This window comes from Plasmopara halstedii (genome assembly GCF_900000015.1).
Source record: "Plasmopara halstedii genome assembly, contig: Scaffold_3109, whole genome shotgun sequence".
NCBI lineage: Eukaryota > Oomycota > Peronosporomycetes > Peronosporales > Peronosporaceae > Plasmopara > Plasmopara halstedii.
The window spans coordinates 420,984-440,927 of NW_020190012.1; the positions used below are offsets into that span (position 1 = coordinate 420,984).

General features: G+C 45.2%; 8 protein-coding genes across 8 annotated transcripts; 5 read left to right on the forward strand and 3 right to left on the reverse strand.

The window, feature by feature from the left end:
- Positions 1-1,359: 1,359 nt before the first annotated feature.
- On the forward strand, positions 1,360-1,878 carry PHALS_07382 (histone h1; the record flags this gene model as incomplete). Its single annotated transcript, XM_024720839.1, has 1 exon — positions 1,360-1,878. One exon carries the CDS (start codon positions 1,360-1,362, stop codon positions 1,876-1,878), a length of 519 nt encoding a protein of 172 aa, XP_024585998.1.
- Positions 1,879-2,008: 130 nt separating this feature from the next.
- On the reverse strand, positions 2,009-4,388 carry PHALS_07383 (uncharacterized protein; the record flags this gene model as incomplete). The annotated part of the gene is made up of 5 exons (XM_024720840.1): positions 2,009-3,397; positions 3,459-3,638; positions 3,704-4,168; positions 4,241-4,284; positions 4,349-4,388. The coding sequence occupies 5 exons, from the start codon at positions 4,386-4,388 to the stop codon at positions 2,009-2,011; spliced, it is 2,118 nt and encodes a 705-aa protein (XP_024585999.1).
- A 170-nt stretch (positions 4,389-4,558) lies between these two features.
- Positions 4,559-6,110, forward strand: PHALS_07384 (isovaleryl-dehydrogenase; the record flags this gene model as incomplete). The annotated part of the gene is made up of 5 exons (XM_024720841.1): positions 4,559-4,639; positions 4,700-4,890; positions 4,970-5,263; positions 5,333-5,803; positions 5,870-6,110. The coding sequence occupies 5 exons, from the start codon at positions 4,559-4,561 to the stop codon at positions 6,108-6,110; spliced, it is 1,278 nt and encodes a 425-aa protein (XP_024586000.1).
- Positions 6,111-7,410: 1,300 nt separating this feature from the next.
- Positions 7,411-10,547, forward strand: PHALS_07385 (Transcription initiation factor TFIID, subunit BDF1 and related bromodomain proteins; the record flags this gene model as incomplete). Its single annotated transcript, XM_024720842.1, has 5 exons — positions 7,411-9,068; positions 9,151-9,388; positions 9,456-9,827; positions 9,919-9,979; positions 10,045-10,547. 5 exons carry the CDS (start codon positions 7,411-7,413, stop codon positions 10,545-10,547), a joined length of 2,832 nt encoding a protein of 943 aa, XP_024586001.1.
- Positions 10,548-10,717: 170 nt separating this feature from the next.
- Positions 10,718-12,869, forward strand: PHALS_07386 (uncharacterized protein; the record flags this gene model as incomplete). The annotated part of the gene is made up of 9 exons (XM_024720843.1): positions 10,718-11,131; positions 11,207-11,373; positions 11,439-11,556; positions 11,632-11,832; positions 11,891-11,911; positions 12,043-12,123; positions 12,184-12,237; positions 12,292-12,354; positions 12,411-12,869. 9 exons carry the CDS (start codon positions 10,718-10,720, stop codon positions 12,867-12,869), a joined length of 1,578 nt encoding a protein of 525 aa, XP_024586002.1.
- A 26-nt stretch (positions 12,870-12,895) lies between these two features.
- Positions 12,896-15,817, reverse strand: PHALS_07387 (uncharacterized protein; the record flags this gene model as incomplete). The annotated part of the gene is made up of 1 exon (XM_024720844.1): positions 12,896-15,817. The coding sequence occupies one exon, from the start codon at positions 15,815-15,817 to the stop codon at positions 12,896-12,898; it is 2,922 nt and encodes a 973-aa protein (XP_024586003.1).
- A 449-nt stretch (positions 15,818-16,266) lies between these two features.
- On the reverse strand, positions 16,267-17,781 carry PHALS_07388 (d-2-hydroxyglutarate mitochondrial precursor; the record flags this gene model as incomplete). Its single annotated transcript, XM_024720846.1, has 1 exon — positions 16,267-17,781. One exon carries the CDS (start codon positions 17,779-17,781, stop codon positions 16,267-16,269), a length of 1,515 nt encoding a protein of 504 aa, XP_024586004.1.
- A 115-nt stretch (positions 17,782-17,896) lies between these two features.
- On the forward strand, positions 17,897-19,207 carry PHALS_07389 (cytoplasmic protein; the record flags this gene model as incomplete). Its single annotated transcript, XM_024720847.1, has 1 exon — positions 17,897-19,207. The coding sequence occupies one exon, from the start codon at positions 17,897-17,899 to the stop codon at positions 19,205-19,207; it is 1,311 nt and encodes a 436-aa protein (XP_024586005.1).
- Positions 19,208-19,944: the final 737 nt, after the last annotated feature.

Here is a 19,944-nt window from a genome sequence, read left to right on the forward strand (position 1 = left end):
TAGAACGAGAGGTCGGTGACCTAACTTACGCTTCATCAAAGCGCAAAGCTACGGCAGCCCCGCTGCTGTAAGTTTGCTCTGCTATTTCAAGTGTGTTAAATGCGACTTAGACAAAAACTAAAAATATACGTTTACTACATTCATCAAAAAGCTATTGGATTTACTTAACCTAAGGCTACAAACAACGAACATTTCGTTGACGGAGTCTCATCGTCTTCATGAGTAAACACTTTGTTACCTCCGAACTTTTCACAATTATACAATTTGAGATGTAATCTTCGTACAATTGTATAATGCTGATATAGTACATTTGCACCAATTGTGGATATAGTACACAAGATCATAACACAACAGCACAGTACATAACCCTGTTTTGGTTGCATGACGTCATCATTCAGGAAAGAACCCTTCGTTGGTATGCATGCTTCTATATTGTTTCTGGGGATTGTTGTCTTATTAAACTAAATATAATCCTATCTTTGACAGCGGATTATAGATTTCGCAACGGCACTAATCTCTATGCTAAGAGCACAAAATACTCAAATCTCGCTCGCGAGAAAGCTGTCTTCAAGCGTTTGATAATTGGTCTGGATCAGAGAATAAATTGGTGCTATGAATGGAATATGGTTTTCCCAATATGCTTACATTATGCTTCCTCACAAGAATACAATGAAAACGATTTAACTACTAAGATGATAGAGTTCGTGCTTCTTTAAGAAAGTAAGGCTGCCATGGTACCTCGATGCTGACCAGTCAGTTCTATACACCACTGAAATCAATTCTTCTTCTAAATTAAACGAATGCTACGATCCCATGTATCGCAGACCAAGATAGAATTCTTAATTTTCAGCTATTTTTAAAGCTTAATCGTATAAAAATGGTATCGGTTAATGTGTTGTGCCTAAAAATAAAGTTCTCAGGATAGGTGACGTTTGCGAGCCAGAACACCTTGAAATAGAGGCGGACTCTGTTTTGTGGTCATAGGTGCGCAACGCCAAGTTAAGCGTTGAGCGCTGTGAGCAGCTTCAAATGGCCACGTGCATCGCAAATGTGTGAAAGAGGCCCAGGTAGTGCCTAACATGTCATTCCTTTACTGACGTGGATGTTATCTACGTGACCCCCCTCCTATCAAGCCGCCATCCCAGTTACGCAATGCGACGCTTTTACTACTCTTCGCTGATTGGTGGGAACTAAATTTTAATTCTATTCTTGTCCTCGTATTGAACACGCGGATTGGCGGATTTTCCGATAGCGTCCTTAGCTTCAACGCGCCTGTCGTGAATGCAAATTTTTAAACTTTTCGAGAATCTTACAACGGAATTTCCAGACTCCAGCTCAACTCAAAGTTCATACATCAAGATGCCGTCCCCTCCTTCTACGAAGAAAGCTAACGCCGGTCCCGGCTACTATGATCTCATTAAGGAGGCTGTCATTGCGCTTAAAGAGCGCTCTGGCTCATCTCGCCACGCAATTGACAAATTTGTGGCGGCCAAGAAGGGCTCCAACTATTCAAAGTCTCGGCTAAATATCGCACTGAAGCGTGGCGTCGAGTCGGGCAAGCTAGTGCCTGTGAAGGGGTCATTCAAACTGGCTACAGATGAGAAAAAAGTGGCAAAGAAACCTGTCGCCAAACTAGTCGCGAAGAAGGCCTCTCCAGCTAAGAAGCCTGCAAGTAAGCCGGTTAAAAAGCGTGTCTTATCCAAGACTGGAACGAAAAAGGTGGCACTCAAAAAGTCACCTAAGACTGCTAAAAAGCTGACTACAAAGAAAGTCGCCAAAGGGGTGAAGAAGGTCTCCTCCAAGAAACCCAAGACTACCAAGAAAAAAGTTGTAAAGAAGTCGGCTGCGAAGAAGTCTTCAAAGGCTGCGTCAAGTTAACCTGCATTGCTTACATCACACTGTTTTATTACTAGGTCAAGTCTGTCGTGACACCTCTCGGCAACTTCCTTTATTATTAATTTGAATGAGAACTACATGTAATGAATTTGCTTGTTTAATTGTTATAGTTCTATTTACTATAAAGCTGCAGCCGTTGTTCTTCGATGATAGCTTGGCTTTTTTCAAGTTTAACTTGTAATAAATGCAAATCTTCCTGCAATTCAGAGATTGTCTGATCTTTACGTGCCACTGTTGACCTAACGCGCTCGTGTAGATTGTCAAGAGCCGTATCGTGCTCACTTCGTAGTTTCTGGACTTGTTGCTGAAAGTGACTTTCCAACATTGCCTGTTTTTCACGAAGTGCTGTTATTTCGACGCTCTGCTGTTGCTTTGTGTACTCGGTTTCTGTCTGTAAAGAGCTACAGCGATTCTCTGCCTGTTCCATTGAGTGTTCATGCAACTGCCGCTCTTCATTTAGCCGAAGTGCCAAGTCGGATGATTTTTCGCTTGCCTCGCGTAAATCATGCTTAAGAACTTCGTTCTCGCGCTTAAGCTTATCATGAGCCTTCTCTAGTGTATTCAGTCTCTCATGCAATTCTCGGTTTTTCTCCATCCATATGCCCTCGATCTCGCCCGTTTGTCTAAGCTTACGCTCATATTCCAAACGCTCCTGGCTAAACTTCTTCAGCGCCTTCGATTCAGCTCGCTCGACCATCTGCCGACTTTCTTCCTGCAACTTTTCAATCACTAGCTCGATCTTCGCATCGCGTGACCGCAACATCTGCTTCTCCATCTCTTGCTTTTCTTTGTTAATTTCATCACGTAGCTTGCTTGTGAGTTGCACCTTAAACTTCTCACACTCTACGCTCGTTTGTTCGCGCAGGGCGATATAATCGTGCTCATATTTTGCTATCAATTCTTGTTTCTCTTTGCGCAAATGTTCAGCAGCAGCTTGTAGTTCCAATTGATGCCGTTCCTTGAGTCCATCGAGAGCATTGGTATGAGCCAACTTTGCAGCACGTAATTCACCATACAGCTCATCGCGTGTTGCCTCAGCCTCCTCTTGCAGCCGTCGACGCTGACTAGTGAGCTGCTGCTGTAATTCAGCATCCGCAGCATCTAAACGTAGCATTAGCTTCGCGCGCTCTTTCTCTCGTGCCTCAATAAGCTTGCGCTCATATTCGTCTCTCAGGCGCTGCAATGTGGCATCTCGCTCTTTTTCAAGCTGCACTCGCAAATTACGGCGTTCTTCGCTGGCAGCCTCACGCGCCTTCTCAAGATCTGTTTTGCCTTTCGAAAGAATGACCTGAATATCGGGCTCAAGCGCTGCGACAGTCAACTTTTTGATCTCCTCAGTCTTTTTGACGATCCATTGCTCTCGTCGGATCTTCTCTTGCGCTACCCATCTCTCTTTAGCATCCTTAAGCTTCAATTTGAAGCGCTCCACCTCGCGTGCATTGTTAGCTTTTGCTTCTTGAATCTCGGCCACCAACTCATTACAACGCTTTGCTAGCTCGGACTAAATTGAAGCAAGACAATGATTACAATGGCAACGACACATCATAACAGCGTTTACTGACCTTTTCCGTCACAAGTTTTTGAGAAAAATCCATTTGCTTTTCCAGCTCCTTGTTGAACTTTTCTTGCTGAGCAGCAAACTCCTGCTTCGAGTGCTCTTCAGCTTCTTCTAGTAATTGCTTCGTCTTTGCAGCATCTTTCTTGCGGGCCATCGTAAGCAACTCAATAGTTTTTGTCTTGTCCTGCAGATAAAAAATAGCCATTTATCCTTTCTTTCTTACCCCAGCTGCTTGCATCGCATACCTACATTCAACTCGATCGTGATCGTCGCCAGCTTTTCCTTGATGCCAACGTAATATTGATGAGTATTGCTGTTCTCGGTTTGATTACTGATTGTTGAGCTACAACGTTTTGGAGAAAAACTATCGCCAAAATTGCTGCTACTGTTGGGCCGCTTCGCGGTGTCGACCCGTCCAAATTCATCAGCCGTCCTTCGAAAACGCCTAGTTGGATACGAAGGTGCACTCACGGCACGACTCTCTAGCAAAGGCAACCGAGCTGCACCCTCGCTCTCTAATGTATCTAAATAGTCGTAAATACTGCTACTAGCACTACGATGACTGGAATTACTGCCTGCTTTGGAACCAGATCTTCGGATCTCAAATTTTTCCTTACAGATAACTTCTTCTTCTTGTTGAGGTGATGGTAGACACAGCACTAAGTCATCAGCTTCATCCTGAATGCTTTCCATCCCATTTGCTGCAACTGGTAGCTTTCAATTCACAAACCTTAGAGAAATTTTGACCAGCATTGTTTTACGTCGTTACAAAAATTCAAAGCTTACGCGCATGTTGTCAACATCCTTTATCATCGACCGTCTGGACCTCGCTTCGATGTTTATCAATGCTATTAGCCTCAATGACAATATACAGCTTGAAGTTTTCTTTCTCACCATGTACTCGCATACGCTCAGCATCATGCTGCCGATGCATCCTATCAAATGAGGTGATGAGCGTATATTTAGAAGGAGTTTTCTGAATATTTTATTGCGTGTTGGAATACAAAGATTAAGTGATCATACTTCAAGGTGACAATACATAACGTCAGGACATTTAGCTTGAAGTTGGTCGAGACGGATGCCATTTGTAAAATCTATTAACTAATGTTTCGCCAACGTCGCCATCCTCTACTCGCACTTCGCCGCGCCTGCACTGCGCACGATTGCGGCCTAATTCGCTCAGTGGTATGCGCTTTGTCTTTATCTTGTATCGTGGTGAAATTAAAGAAAAATATGCCCGTACAGTCGTCTAGCTCAGATTTGGATCTGTTTACGCCGACCGAAGAGCACGGTGCACTACGGGGTATGCTCGCAAATTTTGTGAAGACAAAAGTGGAACCCCAGGCTTTGGAGTATAATCGTGAAGAGAAATTTAACATTAAGCTTTTTCGGGAGCTTGGGGACATTGGACTATTGGGCATTACAGCCCCTGAAAAGTATGTGCTGAATCTATAACCCTGTAGCTATCATTCTGCTGTAAGCTTTTATAAACATATCTTGCCTGTGGTTCGATAGATTTGGCGGCTCAGAAATGGATGCACTTGCTGCAGTGATTGCACACGAGGAGTTGTCATCCAGTGATCCGGCTTTCTGTCTGTCTTTCTTGGCACACTCGATGCTGTTTGTGAACAACGTCGCTCGCAATGCATCGGAAGATCAGTGTCAAAAGTACCTTCCTGACGCTTGCTCGGGCGCCAAAATATGCGGAATGGCTATGAGTGAGCCCTCAGTTGGAACGGATGTCTTAAATATGCGAACGACAGCGAAAAAGTCTGATTGTGGTAAATATTATGTGCTAAACGGAACCAAGTAAGTGACATGACTATGCGTTGCTATTTAGGGTTGATCTTTCACCTAAGGTGTCGCGAACATGTGTAGAATGTGGATTACGAACGGCGCATTGAGCGATACCGAGTTGGGCGATGTGTTTTTAGTGTATGCACGCACTGGCACTTCAGGAAAAGTCAAACAAGATTTTTCGTCTTTTATTGTTGAGAAAGGTCTCGAAGGGTTTTCGCTCGGGCAACGCATCAAGGACAAATGCGGAATGCGCGCATCTAATACTGCTGAACTGGTGTTTGAAAATTGCAAGGTGCCAGTTGAGAATGTAGTGGGTACAGAGGGTAGCGCTGTGCTTTGCATGATGCGCAATCTTGAGATTGAGCGTGTAACATTGGCTGCGATGAGTTTGGGTATTGCCCGCCGTTCGTTGGAGATCATGAACAATTACGCTAAAGAGCGCACTGCGTTTGGTCAACCGTTGAACAATTTTGGGCAGATTCAAAAGAATATTGCTGAATCGTACGCCCAATATATGGCAGGACGATCGTATGTGTATCTTACAGCAAGGTGAGTCGGTAAAGGTGTGTTTAGTCAGACTATCTCATCGTAATGTTTGGTAATACTTTTTGGCAGTAAGCTAAAACTAGACTCAGTGGGTAGCCGAGTGGATACTGATGGCGTCAAGCTATACTGCGGTGACATGGCGAAGCGAGTTGCAGATCGCGCGATTCAGACACTAGGTGGGTACGGCTATGTTGGCGAGTACAACGTGGAGCGTCTATGGCGCGACTCCAAATTGCTTGAGATTGGCGGCGGCACGAATGAGTCGCATCACAAGAATATGGTGCAAGATTTCGTTCGGAATGCTTTTTAACCATCAAAATTAAATAGTGAAAAGACTCCGATGCATACATTGTGGTAAATGTTACCAATTTATAGAACCTTCCGTGGTGTAACTTGCAAATGGTACACATTCTGCAAACGATCTTTCTTTGAAGTCACATCCTATCACTAATTTACACGTGGCGTTTCATTTGGCATGTTGTTCTCGTTTGGTACACGAACCATCCTATTCCGCGACTACGAAATTTCAAATGAGTAATGGTGCTCTGGTCGGTGACCGTATCAATCCCCGCATGGTATGTAGCGTTTGGTCATGAGGAGCTTATACACACAAATGGGTGGTGAACGCCTGACGGGTTACTACCCCAAGCGGGTCAAACCCGTAGTATTCTACTTGTGCCTCACAAGCCGAACCCGTGAAGTTTCAACATTTTAGCCAATCTCCGTAGCGAAGTCTGGGAGGGGGGTTTCACTACGAGTTTAAGACGACGGCAGTTTGCGCTGCGTATCCCAAACGGCTGCAGTGCGAGCATGCCTGTAAATAGCAGCAGACTAAGCGGGTAGCGCGGTAATCCGCTGCAACACTATCGTCATACCGCTTTTGCTAAAAAAATTGACCAGATCTTTTGTACTGGTCTCTGGGCATCATTCTGGGCGTAGAATGGAATCTCCTTTGACGGGGTGCCCTCCAATCCCCGCCATTCCTGATATGGGGAGGTCAAGGTTTTTCTATCTTGATACTGAATTTGAGATACATGATTGGTCGCTAAGGTTTTTTAAAAGCGCGGCCGTTCTTCTTTCCTTCGTTTTCCCAGAAACGTTTTCAGTCATTTTCAAAAGCAATCGAGCGGTGGCAGGCGAGGCCCCAAATATACGCCCCTGCGCCCTCTTTTGAAGTGACCATCACTCCAACAGGTACCACCAAAATTCGGTCGCCGCATCAACTTGGGGTCATTTCTAAAGAAAGAGCAAGATACACAAATTCACTGGCGCATATCGACCACTGTGACCCCGTGACGACAGCTACATCCACTGGTCTGTCATTGATTTCCACAGCCACTTGCAGCAACAACACGCAGCTGGCTTTGTCCGAGCTGGCGACCGTAGCCATCATAGGTGATCCAACATTAGCCGCTCCTCGGGAAGAGGTAGTGCAGCCTGACAAGGCAGCAAAAAGTAATAAGAATACGGATTTTACAGCGACGCGCGTTGAAGTGGTAAGCCCTAGCGACAGCTCTACTCCGTGGACCTCGGGCACGCCCCGAGGGCATTTTGATAGCAGCTTCAGCTCGCATCCCCAACAGAACGTCACCAGCCTGCACGTTTGTGTTATGATGGTTGAGAAACAGACTCAGCAAAAGCCCATTTCTACCGACAAAAGTTGTGGGGAGTCTGCCGTATCGGTTAAACAGGAGCCCAATAAAAAAAGCAATGGAGTGGTGAAGGATAAGGAAGAGTCCAATGATCTGATCTCGCCAGTAGTCTGTAAGGAACCCGGAATCGTTGCCAACAACGCTAACGGTGCGACTAGTAACTGTGAAAAAGGCAATAATATATCGATGAAGCCCGTACCAAATCTTCCACGTGAGGTATTGCAGTACGCGCCGCTGCTTGTAGGAAAATACTACATACAAGATAAGCGGGCTGTCTGTTCAGGTATGTGGGGCATGAGTGATGCTGCTTTTGAACCCGACGGCGTTATTAGTCCATTTGAAATGAAGTCGCAGGAAGACGTGTCTATTCCTACGTGTTTCGGTAATGCCAGCACCGTACACCCTTCTATCTCGGGATCGGAGCTTGCACGCTCGTCTAAGACGACGAATTTTCCTGTTGAAGAGCAATCGCCTGTGTTTTTAGGCTACGAGACGGATGCGACTGAACGTTCGGCGATGCCGTTCGAGGGAAAGTACAGTGGCTCCTTTCAAATCCAGGCGATTAAGGGTAAGCTACAGACTGTGGCAGAAAAAGACGTCGACATTCGATTCGCTCACGATGTCACCACTCCGTCGCAGTTTGTGGTCACCGGCTCGGGCGAGAACCGCTTTGGTGTATTCACTTTGCACGGCTTTTTAGACAAGAAGACGAATGAAATGAGGCTGTACAAAGTTTACCAACCGAAGGGGCCTAGTAAACGTACCTTGCCAAGACGTGCGAGGTCAGTGCGTGCAGCTACACCGGTAATTAAGCAGGAATCGAAGGCCCTTTCCGTCTCCGCACTTGGTGTTACGGCGACAACAGCGTCGGTAGACGTCACGAAAGATGTTACTCCACATGCTCGTCCTTCGATTATCGCGCCACGAAATAATAATACTGCAGCGTCTGATCATTTGTCTCCTTCGTTGGTGCTTGGCCGTTCGGAGCGGAAACGTTCCATTCCGGCTCATCTTCGTGAAGACAATATCCTTGAAATAGAACAAGCTCCGATGAGTATGAAGAAATGTTTGAGTATTCTCAAGGGCCTTATGGCCAACCCAAAGTCGGCCCCCTTTCTGACTCCTGTGGATCCTATTGCTTTGGGTATTCCGGACTATTTTAACGTTATCAAGGAGCCAATGGATCTTGGCACAATCCGTAACCACTTAGAAAATGGTTCCTATGATAGTCCATTGGATTTTGCAGAGCATGTGCGATTGACATTTCGGAATGCAATGCTTTACAACGCAGCTCATAGCCAAGTACACATTTACGCTCGCAAGCTCGTGGACGAGTTTGAAAAAAGGTTCAAAAACATAAACTTGAAGCTGTTTACTAAGGCTAAGTCCTCGGATTTAAAGTCAAAGAAGGAGCGGAGCGCAGATGGCTTTTTCTCTTCCAAGAAAACTAGAGGCGGAAAAGGCACAAAGGGCAATACTAAGCGTCAGAGCCCCGGCGAAGATACGGGCCTTATCATGTCTTTGAAAGAAGATATTGAGCGTCTTAAAGCGACTCTCGAGCAGCTGCAGCCAAGTATGGCAAAGGCTGCTTACGTGAGGTCTGTCAAGGCTGCCAAGTACGTGTTTTTTAGTGCTGGATGGTCTTAACGTGCGCTGACTTAAATTGTTATTTGCTACGCCCTTGCGCGAATTGCATAGACCATTTAAGATGGATGATTTGACTGAAGAGGAACTTAATGAACCAATGAGTCAGATGGACAAAGCCCGATTAAGCTCCGACATCAAACTGCTCCCTCAAGACAAAATCAATCGTGTACTTCAGATCATTGCAGAAGCTATTCCCGTAGCTAAGCTGGCTAACGAGAATGACGAAGTAGAGCTAGATATCAATGCGTTCGACACACGGTGTTTGCGTATGCTGGAAGGATACGTCAGGGTAAGAATTGGCCTCATTACATTTATTATCTATGCTTATACAAAGATGTCATCGTTGATCCATGAAGGAACACGGAATTGGTCGCAAAAGGAAGCGACCAGCCAAAAAAGCAAAGATGCTCCCCGCCGAAAAGCGACTTAAGTCAGCAAAAATGGCGGCAGTAAATATTCGCCACCGAAAGGAAGAACTTAAGAATCAGTTGGCCGCAATCGATTGTGTTGCACCTGATGGAGCAAGAAATGGGGAAATCGGCGATCGTCGGCCAAATGAGGATGTTACAATGACAGACGTAGATGCTGACACTAAAGCTGGTGCAACGAATAAAGGAGGCGAAAGATTTCCAGATAGTTCATCGAGCTCTTCTGAGTCTTCAGACTCGGACAGTGATAGCGATAGTGAATCTGATTCCGACGACGACGGCGGTGCTCCTCTCGAAAGGGTGGGTTTGTGAAATGTACTAGAGCAAGTGAGTTGTTAGTGTTGGCGTCTTCAATCACGTATTCATGACGGTGTTGCGTATTATGTTGCAGTCGCCTCCGCTTGCAAGTACCCCAAGTCTTTCACAGCTTGACACTTCTTTCTCTCATCCCGGTGAGTGGCTTAAAATCACACATTGAAACATAAGAAATCTTATCTTTCTGTGCTGAATGCAATAGTGGATGCTGCCAAGAAAATACGTGATGAGCAGTTGTTAAGCACTGAGCCTCTACGAGTTGAGAACCGCGGGGCTTGGAGTATGCTTGCGAAAAAAGAAACTTCTAACGGTACTTCGCTGATTTTGTCGAATGGCGAAAGTCATTCAGCGAGCTCTTTATGGTTTTCGGCACGTTCGATGGAGCAGATCAAGCAGCAGAAAATTCAGCAGAAGGAGAAAGAACGAACTGATGAACTGGAGGCTCAAAAACGTCGCGAAATCGAACAGCGCGAGAAGGAGAAAGAGCGTGAGCTTGTAGAGCGACAGAAACAGGAGCAAGAGCTGGCCGAAAAAATTGTTGAGGAGAAACGCCTTCGTGACGAACGTGCTCGTCAAGCAGAGCGTGCCCGATTGGAGCAGCTCGCCATGGTTAACGACAAACTGATTCGTGACGACGATGTGGAGCTCCATGACGTCACATTGAGCGAAGATCTTGATGCTTTCAGCTCGTCCTCGTTTTTGTAAAGTCGGTGTGCGATGAAAGACGTGCCGATGACAAGCAAATTATAATGAGCTGCTATCGAGTCGTAGATATTTATACCGGTACACCAGGTAGTCAGAGTAGCTAATCTATCTAATAACACCCAAAATAGTGGATAATTCTTGCTGTGACTGACTTTTCGAGAGCGCTACTAATGGATAGCGATGGAAAAAAACTTTGCAACAAGCTCCAAGAGCTAAACGAAGAGATTTCAGCGGCAGTTCTTGTGCAACAAGATGCTGTAGGGAATGCGTCGACTTTCCTTGGTCGCGAAGTTGCACGAAAGGATGCGATTCGGCTTGCGAAGAAGACAACAGAATGGCGCGACGATGTGTCAGCGCTTTCCAAACACATTGATCTGCAATTAAAAAATTGTCGCGCATTGCGTACTGAGTATGCGCAATCATTGTTGAGCCCGTCGGACCGTAAACGACAGGAAGAAACAGAAAATTCACGTCTGCGATGTTTACGATCAGATCTGCGGCTTCTTCAAGAATTTCGGATGCACTATTCGCGGCAGCGTTATGAGAAGGATACTACACCACTAGTTACAATAGAGAAAGAGATGGTTGAGAGCCATTGTGATCTACTGTCCAGGACAAACCCAGTCCTGATGTGTTTTTATTGCTACTTGTCTTTTTAGGAACAACTCAAAACATTTCTTGACATCAATGTCAAGAAAGAGAAGATTGGGGGCAACCAGGAGCAGTCTGCACTTGCGTTAGAAATCTACGAGATGCGGCGAGATATCATGAGTCGAATTTCGGAAGATTTTGTCAAGGAGAAAAAGCGATTGGACGTTGAAGCTGGGTATAGTTATGAATATTTACTTGTGGAGAAGCGTCTATTGATGCTTGTTTCGTTCTACATCGCAGCAACCTAAATGCATTGTTAAGTGACGGCTTTGGGAACATTGGAATGAATGAGAAAGATTCCCTAGCTTCTTGGGATGCACAGCTTTATATATCCTTTTCACTTGTACCTTTCATGGATGTTGAGCAATTAGGACATGACCATCAGATTTCTTAGCGTCACATGTTTTGGTTTGTGCACGTCATACTTATGCAGGCTTTGCAGAATTTACAGCAGGAAAAGCGAGCCAGACTTGTAGCAAATAGCCAAAATTCGTTGATTCGCTTCGAAGAAGCCAATGGTACTGATACTACCGCGTTAGAGTTACAAGCACCGTTAGCAACAAAGGTCCAAGGCTTGAAGTTTGACTCACTACTAGATGACGCGCGTATCGCTATGCAAAAGCTCGAGCGAGAAGTTATCGAGCTAAAACTCGCCAATTCGAAGCTGATGCTGACAAATTCGCAGCTTGTAGATGATCTTTCGCATTCACAAGGTAAATTTGCTGAGGAAAAGCAAGCGCACATAACTTTGAAGGAGTGCATTTTACCAAAAATTCAAAAGGCAAGGATACTTTTTACTTCATCGCTATGAATCTTGTACGCACTCACATCAACCTTTGATTAGATGGAGGACGTGAGTCTTATTACCACGAAGGCTTTTGAAGAGGTCAAACTTAGTGTAGAGCTCATGACAAATATGTACAAGGTTTGCTTTCCCATAAAGGTGAACGAAACCCCAATATTAATGGATTCTATACTTTCACAGCAACTAAGCAGTGCCATGACATTACACCAAAAAAGTGAAGACCATTTAAAGCAGGTAAATTATCTATCTGCTTTGATACGTTTATCGCGACTGACTTTGCGCATGCAGGAACGCGATCAAGTATCGCTTTTATTGGCTGAAGAAATCAAGAAAGTGACCATTTTCGCAAAGGTAAGAGATAAAATGTTATTCCAATGTAAATTTATCATGGAGCATTGGTTTTGCAGGAAATCGAGCACAAGGATCGACTAATTACACTAGCTATGGCTGCACGATATGAAAGTATTCAATGTGCAAACCGTCACGAGAAGCTGGCGAAGGAAGCAAGCGACAAGCAAAAAAATTGGAAATCACATGCTCTCAAAGCTGAAGCAGAGGCTGAAAAATATAAACTTCAGTTAAAAGAGGCATTCCAGCGTCTTGACGTTACACAAGAGGAGCTTAGTGATGCGAAGAAGTCAATTACTCAGCTACAAGATGAAGCTGAAGCCACGAGGCAGGCTGCAGCAATTAAAGAAGCTGAGTTGCTTGCAGACTCCGACAAAATACAAGCTGTTTTGCAACAAAACTTGGATAAGACGAAACGCGAGCTTATGGAGTCAGTAGCGAAGATGCTCAATTTGGATAGCAGACTTCGTAAAGCCCAAGAAAGGCTTATGAAAAAGGCCGCTGATAGTAACAAGTAACTTGACAAATCACTTGTTAATAACACTTATATTTCAATATCCCGTATTTGTGGCATTCGAATGTGGCGCATTGTTGTTCCCTGCTGTGAAGGCTTGAATGGTGCCTGTTGACCGTACGGCTTCGGAATTCCTAAGTCTTCTGGAATGTAAGCATTTGGCCGAGCCTCAGCAGTTGTAAACATCAGCTGTGATAAATTGTTAGCGACCTTCGCAGCAGCAGCCTTTGCCAGTTCTTTTGTCACCCGATTTTCATTACTGTTGAGTCTTTGTGTTTGCAATCGCACAAGCTGCTGCTCGCAATAGGCATTAGGTGCATACCCAGCTAATTTGCGCTTTCGACATTCATCAACATCTACGGATGCTTCGTGCATCTCTTGCTGTAATTTTATCGCTGTGGCTTGATACATCGACAACTCAGATACAACAGCCATCATGCGACGCGTTGTCTCCTTGATTCGACCCTGAAAGTCATTAACTCGTTTGGCAAGTTCTAAAGTCTCACCACGACGAGTAGCAGCTTGTGCTCGAAGACTATTGGAAAGACCCGTCACTTCTTCCAGGACCAACTCCTTTTCGAGAAGTTGCTCTTTCTTCTGATGCAATCGTTCCTCCAAAAGCGTAAGTTTCACCACTAGCTGCTCCTCATCCGGATCATCTCCGTACAGAGCGCGCCATCGATCACTATTCACCGGCATTTCCAGATCACGGCATAGTGATTCCGTTACGTCCTTCTCGTGCTTCAAGTTTTCTTGCATAGCAAGAATACGATGCGCGAGCTCGGGAAGGTGCGGCAATTGTCTTCTCGCATTCTCAAGCTGTCGTTGAAGATGAGCAAGCTGAATCTTAATAGCTCGGATTTCTTGGTCTTTGCGTGCAAGTCCGGCTTCGCCCTTACTAATAGCAAGCTCTTGCATATTCGACTTCTCATAAAGGATACACAGCTCGTCGTTGCGATCGATTAGCTGCACACCAGTGGCATTTCGTGCATCCACTGCCAGCTCGAATTTTTTCTTCATCCGTAGCAAATCCTTTTCAGTGCGCGTAATAATGCCATTGAGCTTGTCAATCTCAACAATTTGTTGCTCGACTACTTCCTGCTTCATCCGGTACACATCGTGTGCCTTGTTAGTGTCAAGTCGGAGCGAGTCACGAGAGCAATGTGCTGCCGAATGCGCTAATTGTTCTTTCACGAGCGCCTTGTCCTTCGTCGTAGTCTCATTACGAAGTACCTCCACTTCGTTATTCAAAATTTTTATCTTCTCTTTCATCTCAGCTAATGCTTGGGTTGAAGCCTGAATGAGGTTCACGTACTTATTGCGTTCATTCTTGACGACGTCGTACAGTGCTGAGAACTCACGCAAATGGTTTGTCGTTTCGTTCCACTTTTTTGCCAGATCAAAAATCACAAGCTCCTTCGTTTTAAGCTCTTGCTGAATTTGACGCTCTGCGATCAAGGCTGTCGTGGCTTCACGAGCTTTAAGCTCGCGTTGTGCAGTAAGCAACGTCAACAACTTTTTCTGCTTTGTTTCCTCCACTAACCACTGGGCAACCTCTGCTTCAAGTTCATTCACTTGAGCTGATAGAGCATCAACTTCTGCACATTGCAACTTTTCGCCATCCTCCTGCTTCAAGAAACGTGCAATTAGTAAATCCACCTGCTGCTTTACATCCACTTGATGCTGCGCTCGATGTTTGTTTTCTGACTGCAGCGCTTCTACTTGATGCTGTACTTCAACCACTTGAGCTTGCGAATTCGGAAGTAATAACTTCATGTCGTCAAGCATGAGTAATCGTTTCTTAAGCTCGCGCTTTAAGCGATCGTATGCCTTTTGCGCCATACCAGACCGTTCGTTCTCGCGGCGCATAGCAACCTCCAGCGCTTTCGCACGTATATCAAGACGAGTCTTCTCACCAAGCCGCATAATGTTGACATTATGCTCCTCATGAAGATGCAGCGTGACATGATCGACATCTCGCTGACGCTGATCAACCGTTTCTCGATGCACATCTAATTTCTCTGCAAGTTCTCGATTAGATTCATCGACATCGCGCAATTTGGCAGCGGTCGCGTCCACAATTTCTTGCAGCTCACCAGCGCGCACCTTGTCCTTATGCATTTCTCTTTCCAATCCTGCAATCGCACGTGCCACAATATCGGCTTGCTTTTGCAAGCGATCCGGATATCCTTTAAGCTGATTAAAACGCTTTAATTCAGCTGTGCCGGTATGCTTAAGCCGTGTGTTTTCTTGATGTAAAAAGTCTAACCGCGCTAAGTATTCTTGCTTGCGCTGCATATCTTTCGCTAGCTCCTTTTCCAAGCGATTAGTCTCGTCAGTTAGCTCTGTAATCTCGGCATTAAGCTGTTTCACTTCAGGCTCAATAAGCTGCACATGAGCAGCTGAAATAGCTTCCTTTTCCGCCACCAAATCAGCATATTCACGCTGCAGCTCTGTTGTTTCGAACGATAAAACTGCATCTTGGTCCACTGCTTCAGCTAATTCCCTCAGCGCATCATCTTTCTTACGTTCTAGTAAAGTTAAGGCTGCCACTTCTTCAGCCTTTCGAATAGCCTGCTTCTCTACCTGAATTTTCTCGCCAAGAAGGTCGCGATTAAGCGCCTTGGCTTCTTTCAGCAGCTGCCTTTCGTGCTTGTAAGTAGTCAATACACACGCATGCAGCTTGGCGTACTTATCTTTGTGAAACTGAAGCTGGTCAAGTGTCAGCATGTCCGCTTCAAAGTACTGATCTAGTAGGCGGAAGGCTGATGCAAGCGCCGACTTCGCGGGTTCAGGGGCAGCTATCGCGAAATTATTTACTGCTACAGATTCGTCAGGAGTATTAACGCTGCCAGTGCTTGGCTCTTCATTCTCTGCCTGCTCCACGACGCTGTCATCAAGAAGAACAACAGGGCTAGCACCGTCGTCATCTTGCGACTCAATTATCGTCATGTGACTCTACCTCTGCGCTGCCAGATTGACTCCATATATAGGCCGTACTGCTCTCTGCTATAGTTGGATAGACCATCACTCGAATGTTGAAGGGTGGTAGATTCCACTGCATGTTAATTTGTCAAAGATAGAAATTTTAGCTCATTAAAGAGTTGGATGCCATTTAGTCAAACGAAGTTTAACCCGCAATGTGAAAACGAGGCCATCATGCATGGTAGCACGTAAATGAATGTTCATACAAGCGGCGAAATGTTGCGATATGTAGACAGCAACCGATTTTCCCGGTGGTTACCCACCTAAGTAGGATCTTTAGATGTTTACAACACGGATCTCCTTAGGGTGGTTGCGGAATGGTGTTGGGACACCGAGCATTGAGACGGAAGGTTTACTACTATACAAAGCTTCTTGAGTTAGATAGACCGATGATTTTAATTCAATATTCGAATGCATCAAATTTCATTGGGGAGAACTTTATAGGGATTCAGAATCCCTTTTGGATCCATCAGCTGCTTTACTTGCCTCATTAGCCGAATCGAATCGTCCGACTTGGACAGGTGGAGGAATGGTGGTTTGTGCGTACCAATACCATGTTCTGAGCTAATGCTACCTCGATATTTGGACGTCCACTCAAAGACAAAGGGCTCTAATGCATTAAAGACTTTTTCGTCGTATTCCCTTGTAGAGACATTCAAATGCAAATTGCAGTCACCCATATGTCCAAAACCAACCACTTCCGCTCCGAGAGGAGTCACTATATCACGAACCTCTTCCACAATTTTGTAGTACTGATCTAAGGGTAACGAAATATCATACTTATACACAAATCCACGAGAGCTTAGCGACAAAGAGATATCCTCACGAAGCATGAACAGTTTCTGTGCTTGAGAAGCATCTTGAGCAACCGTACCATCAACAACAACACCCGATCCCATGACATCCTCCAAAAACGCCTCCAGCTTCTCCATATCGTGATGACTATTGCTGCCTGAGGTCTCAATCAGCACGTAGAATGGGCTAATCGTCTCAAGTGGATCTTTTGTCCAGTCCTGTTGAGAAAAAACTATGTCGAGAGACTGACGGTCCATGAACTCAACAGCCGATAGTACCTCGCCCAGATTTTTCTTTGCCTCGACAAATGCTTTTTGACAAGCAGCAAAGTCTTCGCAAGCAAGTAAAGCTACGTTTTTAGAAGACGAACGCGGAGGTGTCAAAATTGACACCTTGGTTACCACTCCTAGTGTGCCTTCAGATCCAATAAACAACTGCTTAAGATCATAACCAGTGTTGTCCTTACGCATGGTACTCAAACAGTCAATTACTGTGCCGTCTGCCAGTACAGCCTCAATACCTAGAACTGTGCCATGCAGCGATCCATACCTTAGTAAGCGAAGTCCACCAGCGTTGGTAGCAACATTCCCACCGATCTGACATGTTCCTTTAGCCCCAAGATCCAGAGGCATCATGTAGCCATGCTTGGCCACGTAGCTATCTAAATTTTCAAGGATACAGCCAGCTTCACACACCAAGACGCCTGAAACCTCGTCAAATGAAATCACATTGTTCATTGAGCTCATAGATAGAACAATTTCGTCATACACAGGTACACTGCCACCAACGAGACCCGTGTTTCCACCTTGTGGGACCACTGACAGATTACGTTGATTACAGTAATTAAGAATTGCTGAGACTTGCGCTGTAGTTTTAGGCTTGAGCACCATTTGATGATTGCTTTGCGCTTTATACTTCACAAGCCAGTCTACTGTAAATGGTTTAGTGTCCTCGATGTCAGTGAGTACGTTCTCGGGCTTCAGAAGCTGCTGGAAATATGACTTATCATCACTGTTCCAGCAGGCAAGCGCAGGATTACGTGCGGGTGTGGAATAGTCGTGAATTATTGCAAAACAATGACGAGAGGATTTAGCGCCGGATCGATATCGAGCCGAACGAAGGACACTAGCAAGCATCGTGAAATTGATAGGTACTGGTATCCGGGCTGATAAAAAATGTTGCGAGAAGGTTGCACAGAATTTAACTTGGTCATCTGTCCAACCGTTCCAACCAGATTAATCAATCGCGACCATGTCGACGTGTACAGCATGCCGGTTGGAATTTACGTCGTTTCTGGAGCAAAAGGATCACTTTCGCATGGACTGGCACCGCTATAATCTTAAACGTAAAGTGGTGGAACTTCCACCGATCTCAGAAGAGCAGTTTGAGCTTCGTATGCGCAAAGTGCGCGAGGAGAAAGAGGCGCAGGCGGCTCGTGATCCGAAACAAAAGCAGCGCACCCGTAAGGATGAATTGAAAAAGGCGGGCGTTAAGTCAATGTTAAAGTGTGTACCTTGCAACAAACTGTTTACGACACGAAATGCACATGAGAACCATTTGTCGTCCAAAAAGCATATCGATAACGCAAAGAAAATTCCTGATTCTGCCGACATGGTGGCCATCGTAGATAAACCAGTGCAAGGCGTCATGTTAGATGCCATTTCTGCCCAAGATACGGATTTTGGCAACCCCACGGAATTGACCGCGGAGGAGCTGGCTGAGGAAATTGAGGAGTACAAGAAGCACGTGCCATTAGAGAAAGAGGACTGCATTTTTTGCTCGCACCATGCAACAGACCTCAACTCGTCCTTAACGCATATGTTGAAAGAGCACGGTTTTTTTATCCCGGACCTTGATTATTTGGTAGACTTGGAGGGCTTGATCAGCTACGTGGCTGAAAAGGTTAAGGTTGGTTTCTACTGCTTATATTGTAACGGTAAGGGCAAGTCTTTCCGCTCTTATCAAGATGTGCAGAAGCACATGACATCTTTATCGCACTGCAAGTTGCGCTATGAGGAGGAGGATCTGAATGAGCTACTGGAGTTTTACGACTTCTCCATGCAGTATAATACAAACAAAATCGCTTCTACAGACGAAGAAGTTCAGTGGGAAACAGATAGTGAGGCCAGCATCGATAGTGACGAGGATGTGACTGAGGAGAATGTATCAAACCACGAGGCCGAAGAAGACACCATTGAGGTTTCTGAGACAGGTGAGCTAGTGCTTGCGAGCGGCCGCCGTCTAGGTCGTCGTGAGTTTCGCCGTTACTACAGGCAGCGATTTCGCCCGGACGAAACGCGAGCGTCAGTGCTTGCTGCACACAAGGAAAACCTTTTGTTGGCATACCAATCAGCGGGAGTCGACCATCGCACTGGCAGCACAGCTCTATCTACGGCGTTTGTGGCCAACTTTATCAAAAAGCGCAATAATATTGCAGGTGGTATGTCGATCGTAGAGGCCAAACGTAAGAACTTTTGGCACGAGAAAAACCGTTCACGATTAGATAACCGCAGTCACAAGCTGCAGAAAAATCCCAATCGTAGAGCTATGGTGACCGTTTAGGAAACGCTAACCGGTACAGAAATTAAAATAACCACATTTTAAACTAAATCTTACCGGTATATATCCAGTGTGGAAACTGCCACATACGTCAGGGTCCAATTTGTATCTATAACTGACAATAAGATGCGATCTGGTCCAGCCATTTTGTCCTTTCAAAATTGCTCTATTGGAAAGCTTATAGGTGTGTTCGCCCGTCTCCAATGTCAGAAAGTGCCTTTAACGCAAAAGAGACTCCAACTTAGTGACGACGATGTAAAAATTTATTGCATTCGAATCAATACTACTTGAAAATATGACCAGACCTATGTAAGCCGATCTTCGACATCCTTTGCTTACTCGAAACATTTGGTCTGACAAATATCCATCAATCTATCAGACAAGTGATCAAGGGATAGACAGAGCAGTTTCTACTTCGAAGCAGGCAAAACGCTCAAAATTTCTTAATAACTTTACAGAGATGCCAATTGCGGTAATATGGATATCGTCTCAATGCAACGTTCCTTTGTGTTGCATCATTTCTCGACGTTTGCACTGGTTCATGAAGTGTGCGGAATATCGATGTGTCCTCGCGCCTTTCTTTTGGATCTGAGCTTACCATATGGTGGGCTTAAACATACGTACCCGTCCCTCTAGCGTGCATGGCCGTTTAAAAATGTTACACGTATACTTTGATCAAATGAAAACTGATGCCCTGTCGCTAGCTCGCCCTTGTCGTTGATCGCGGTATGTCGCTTGTG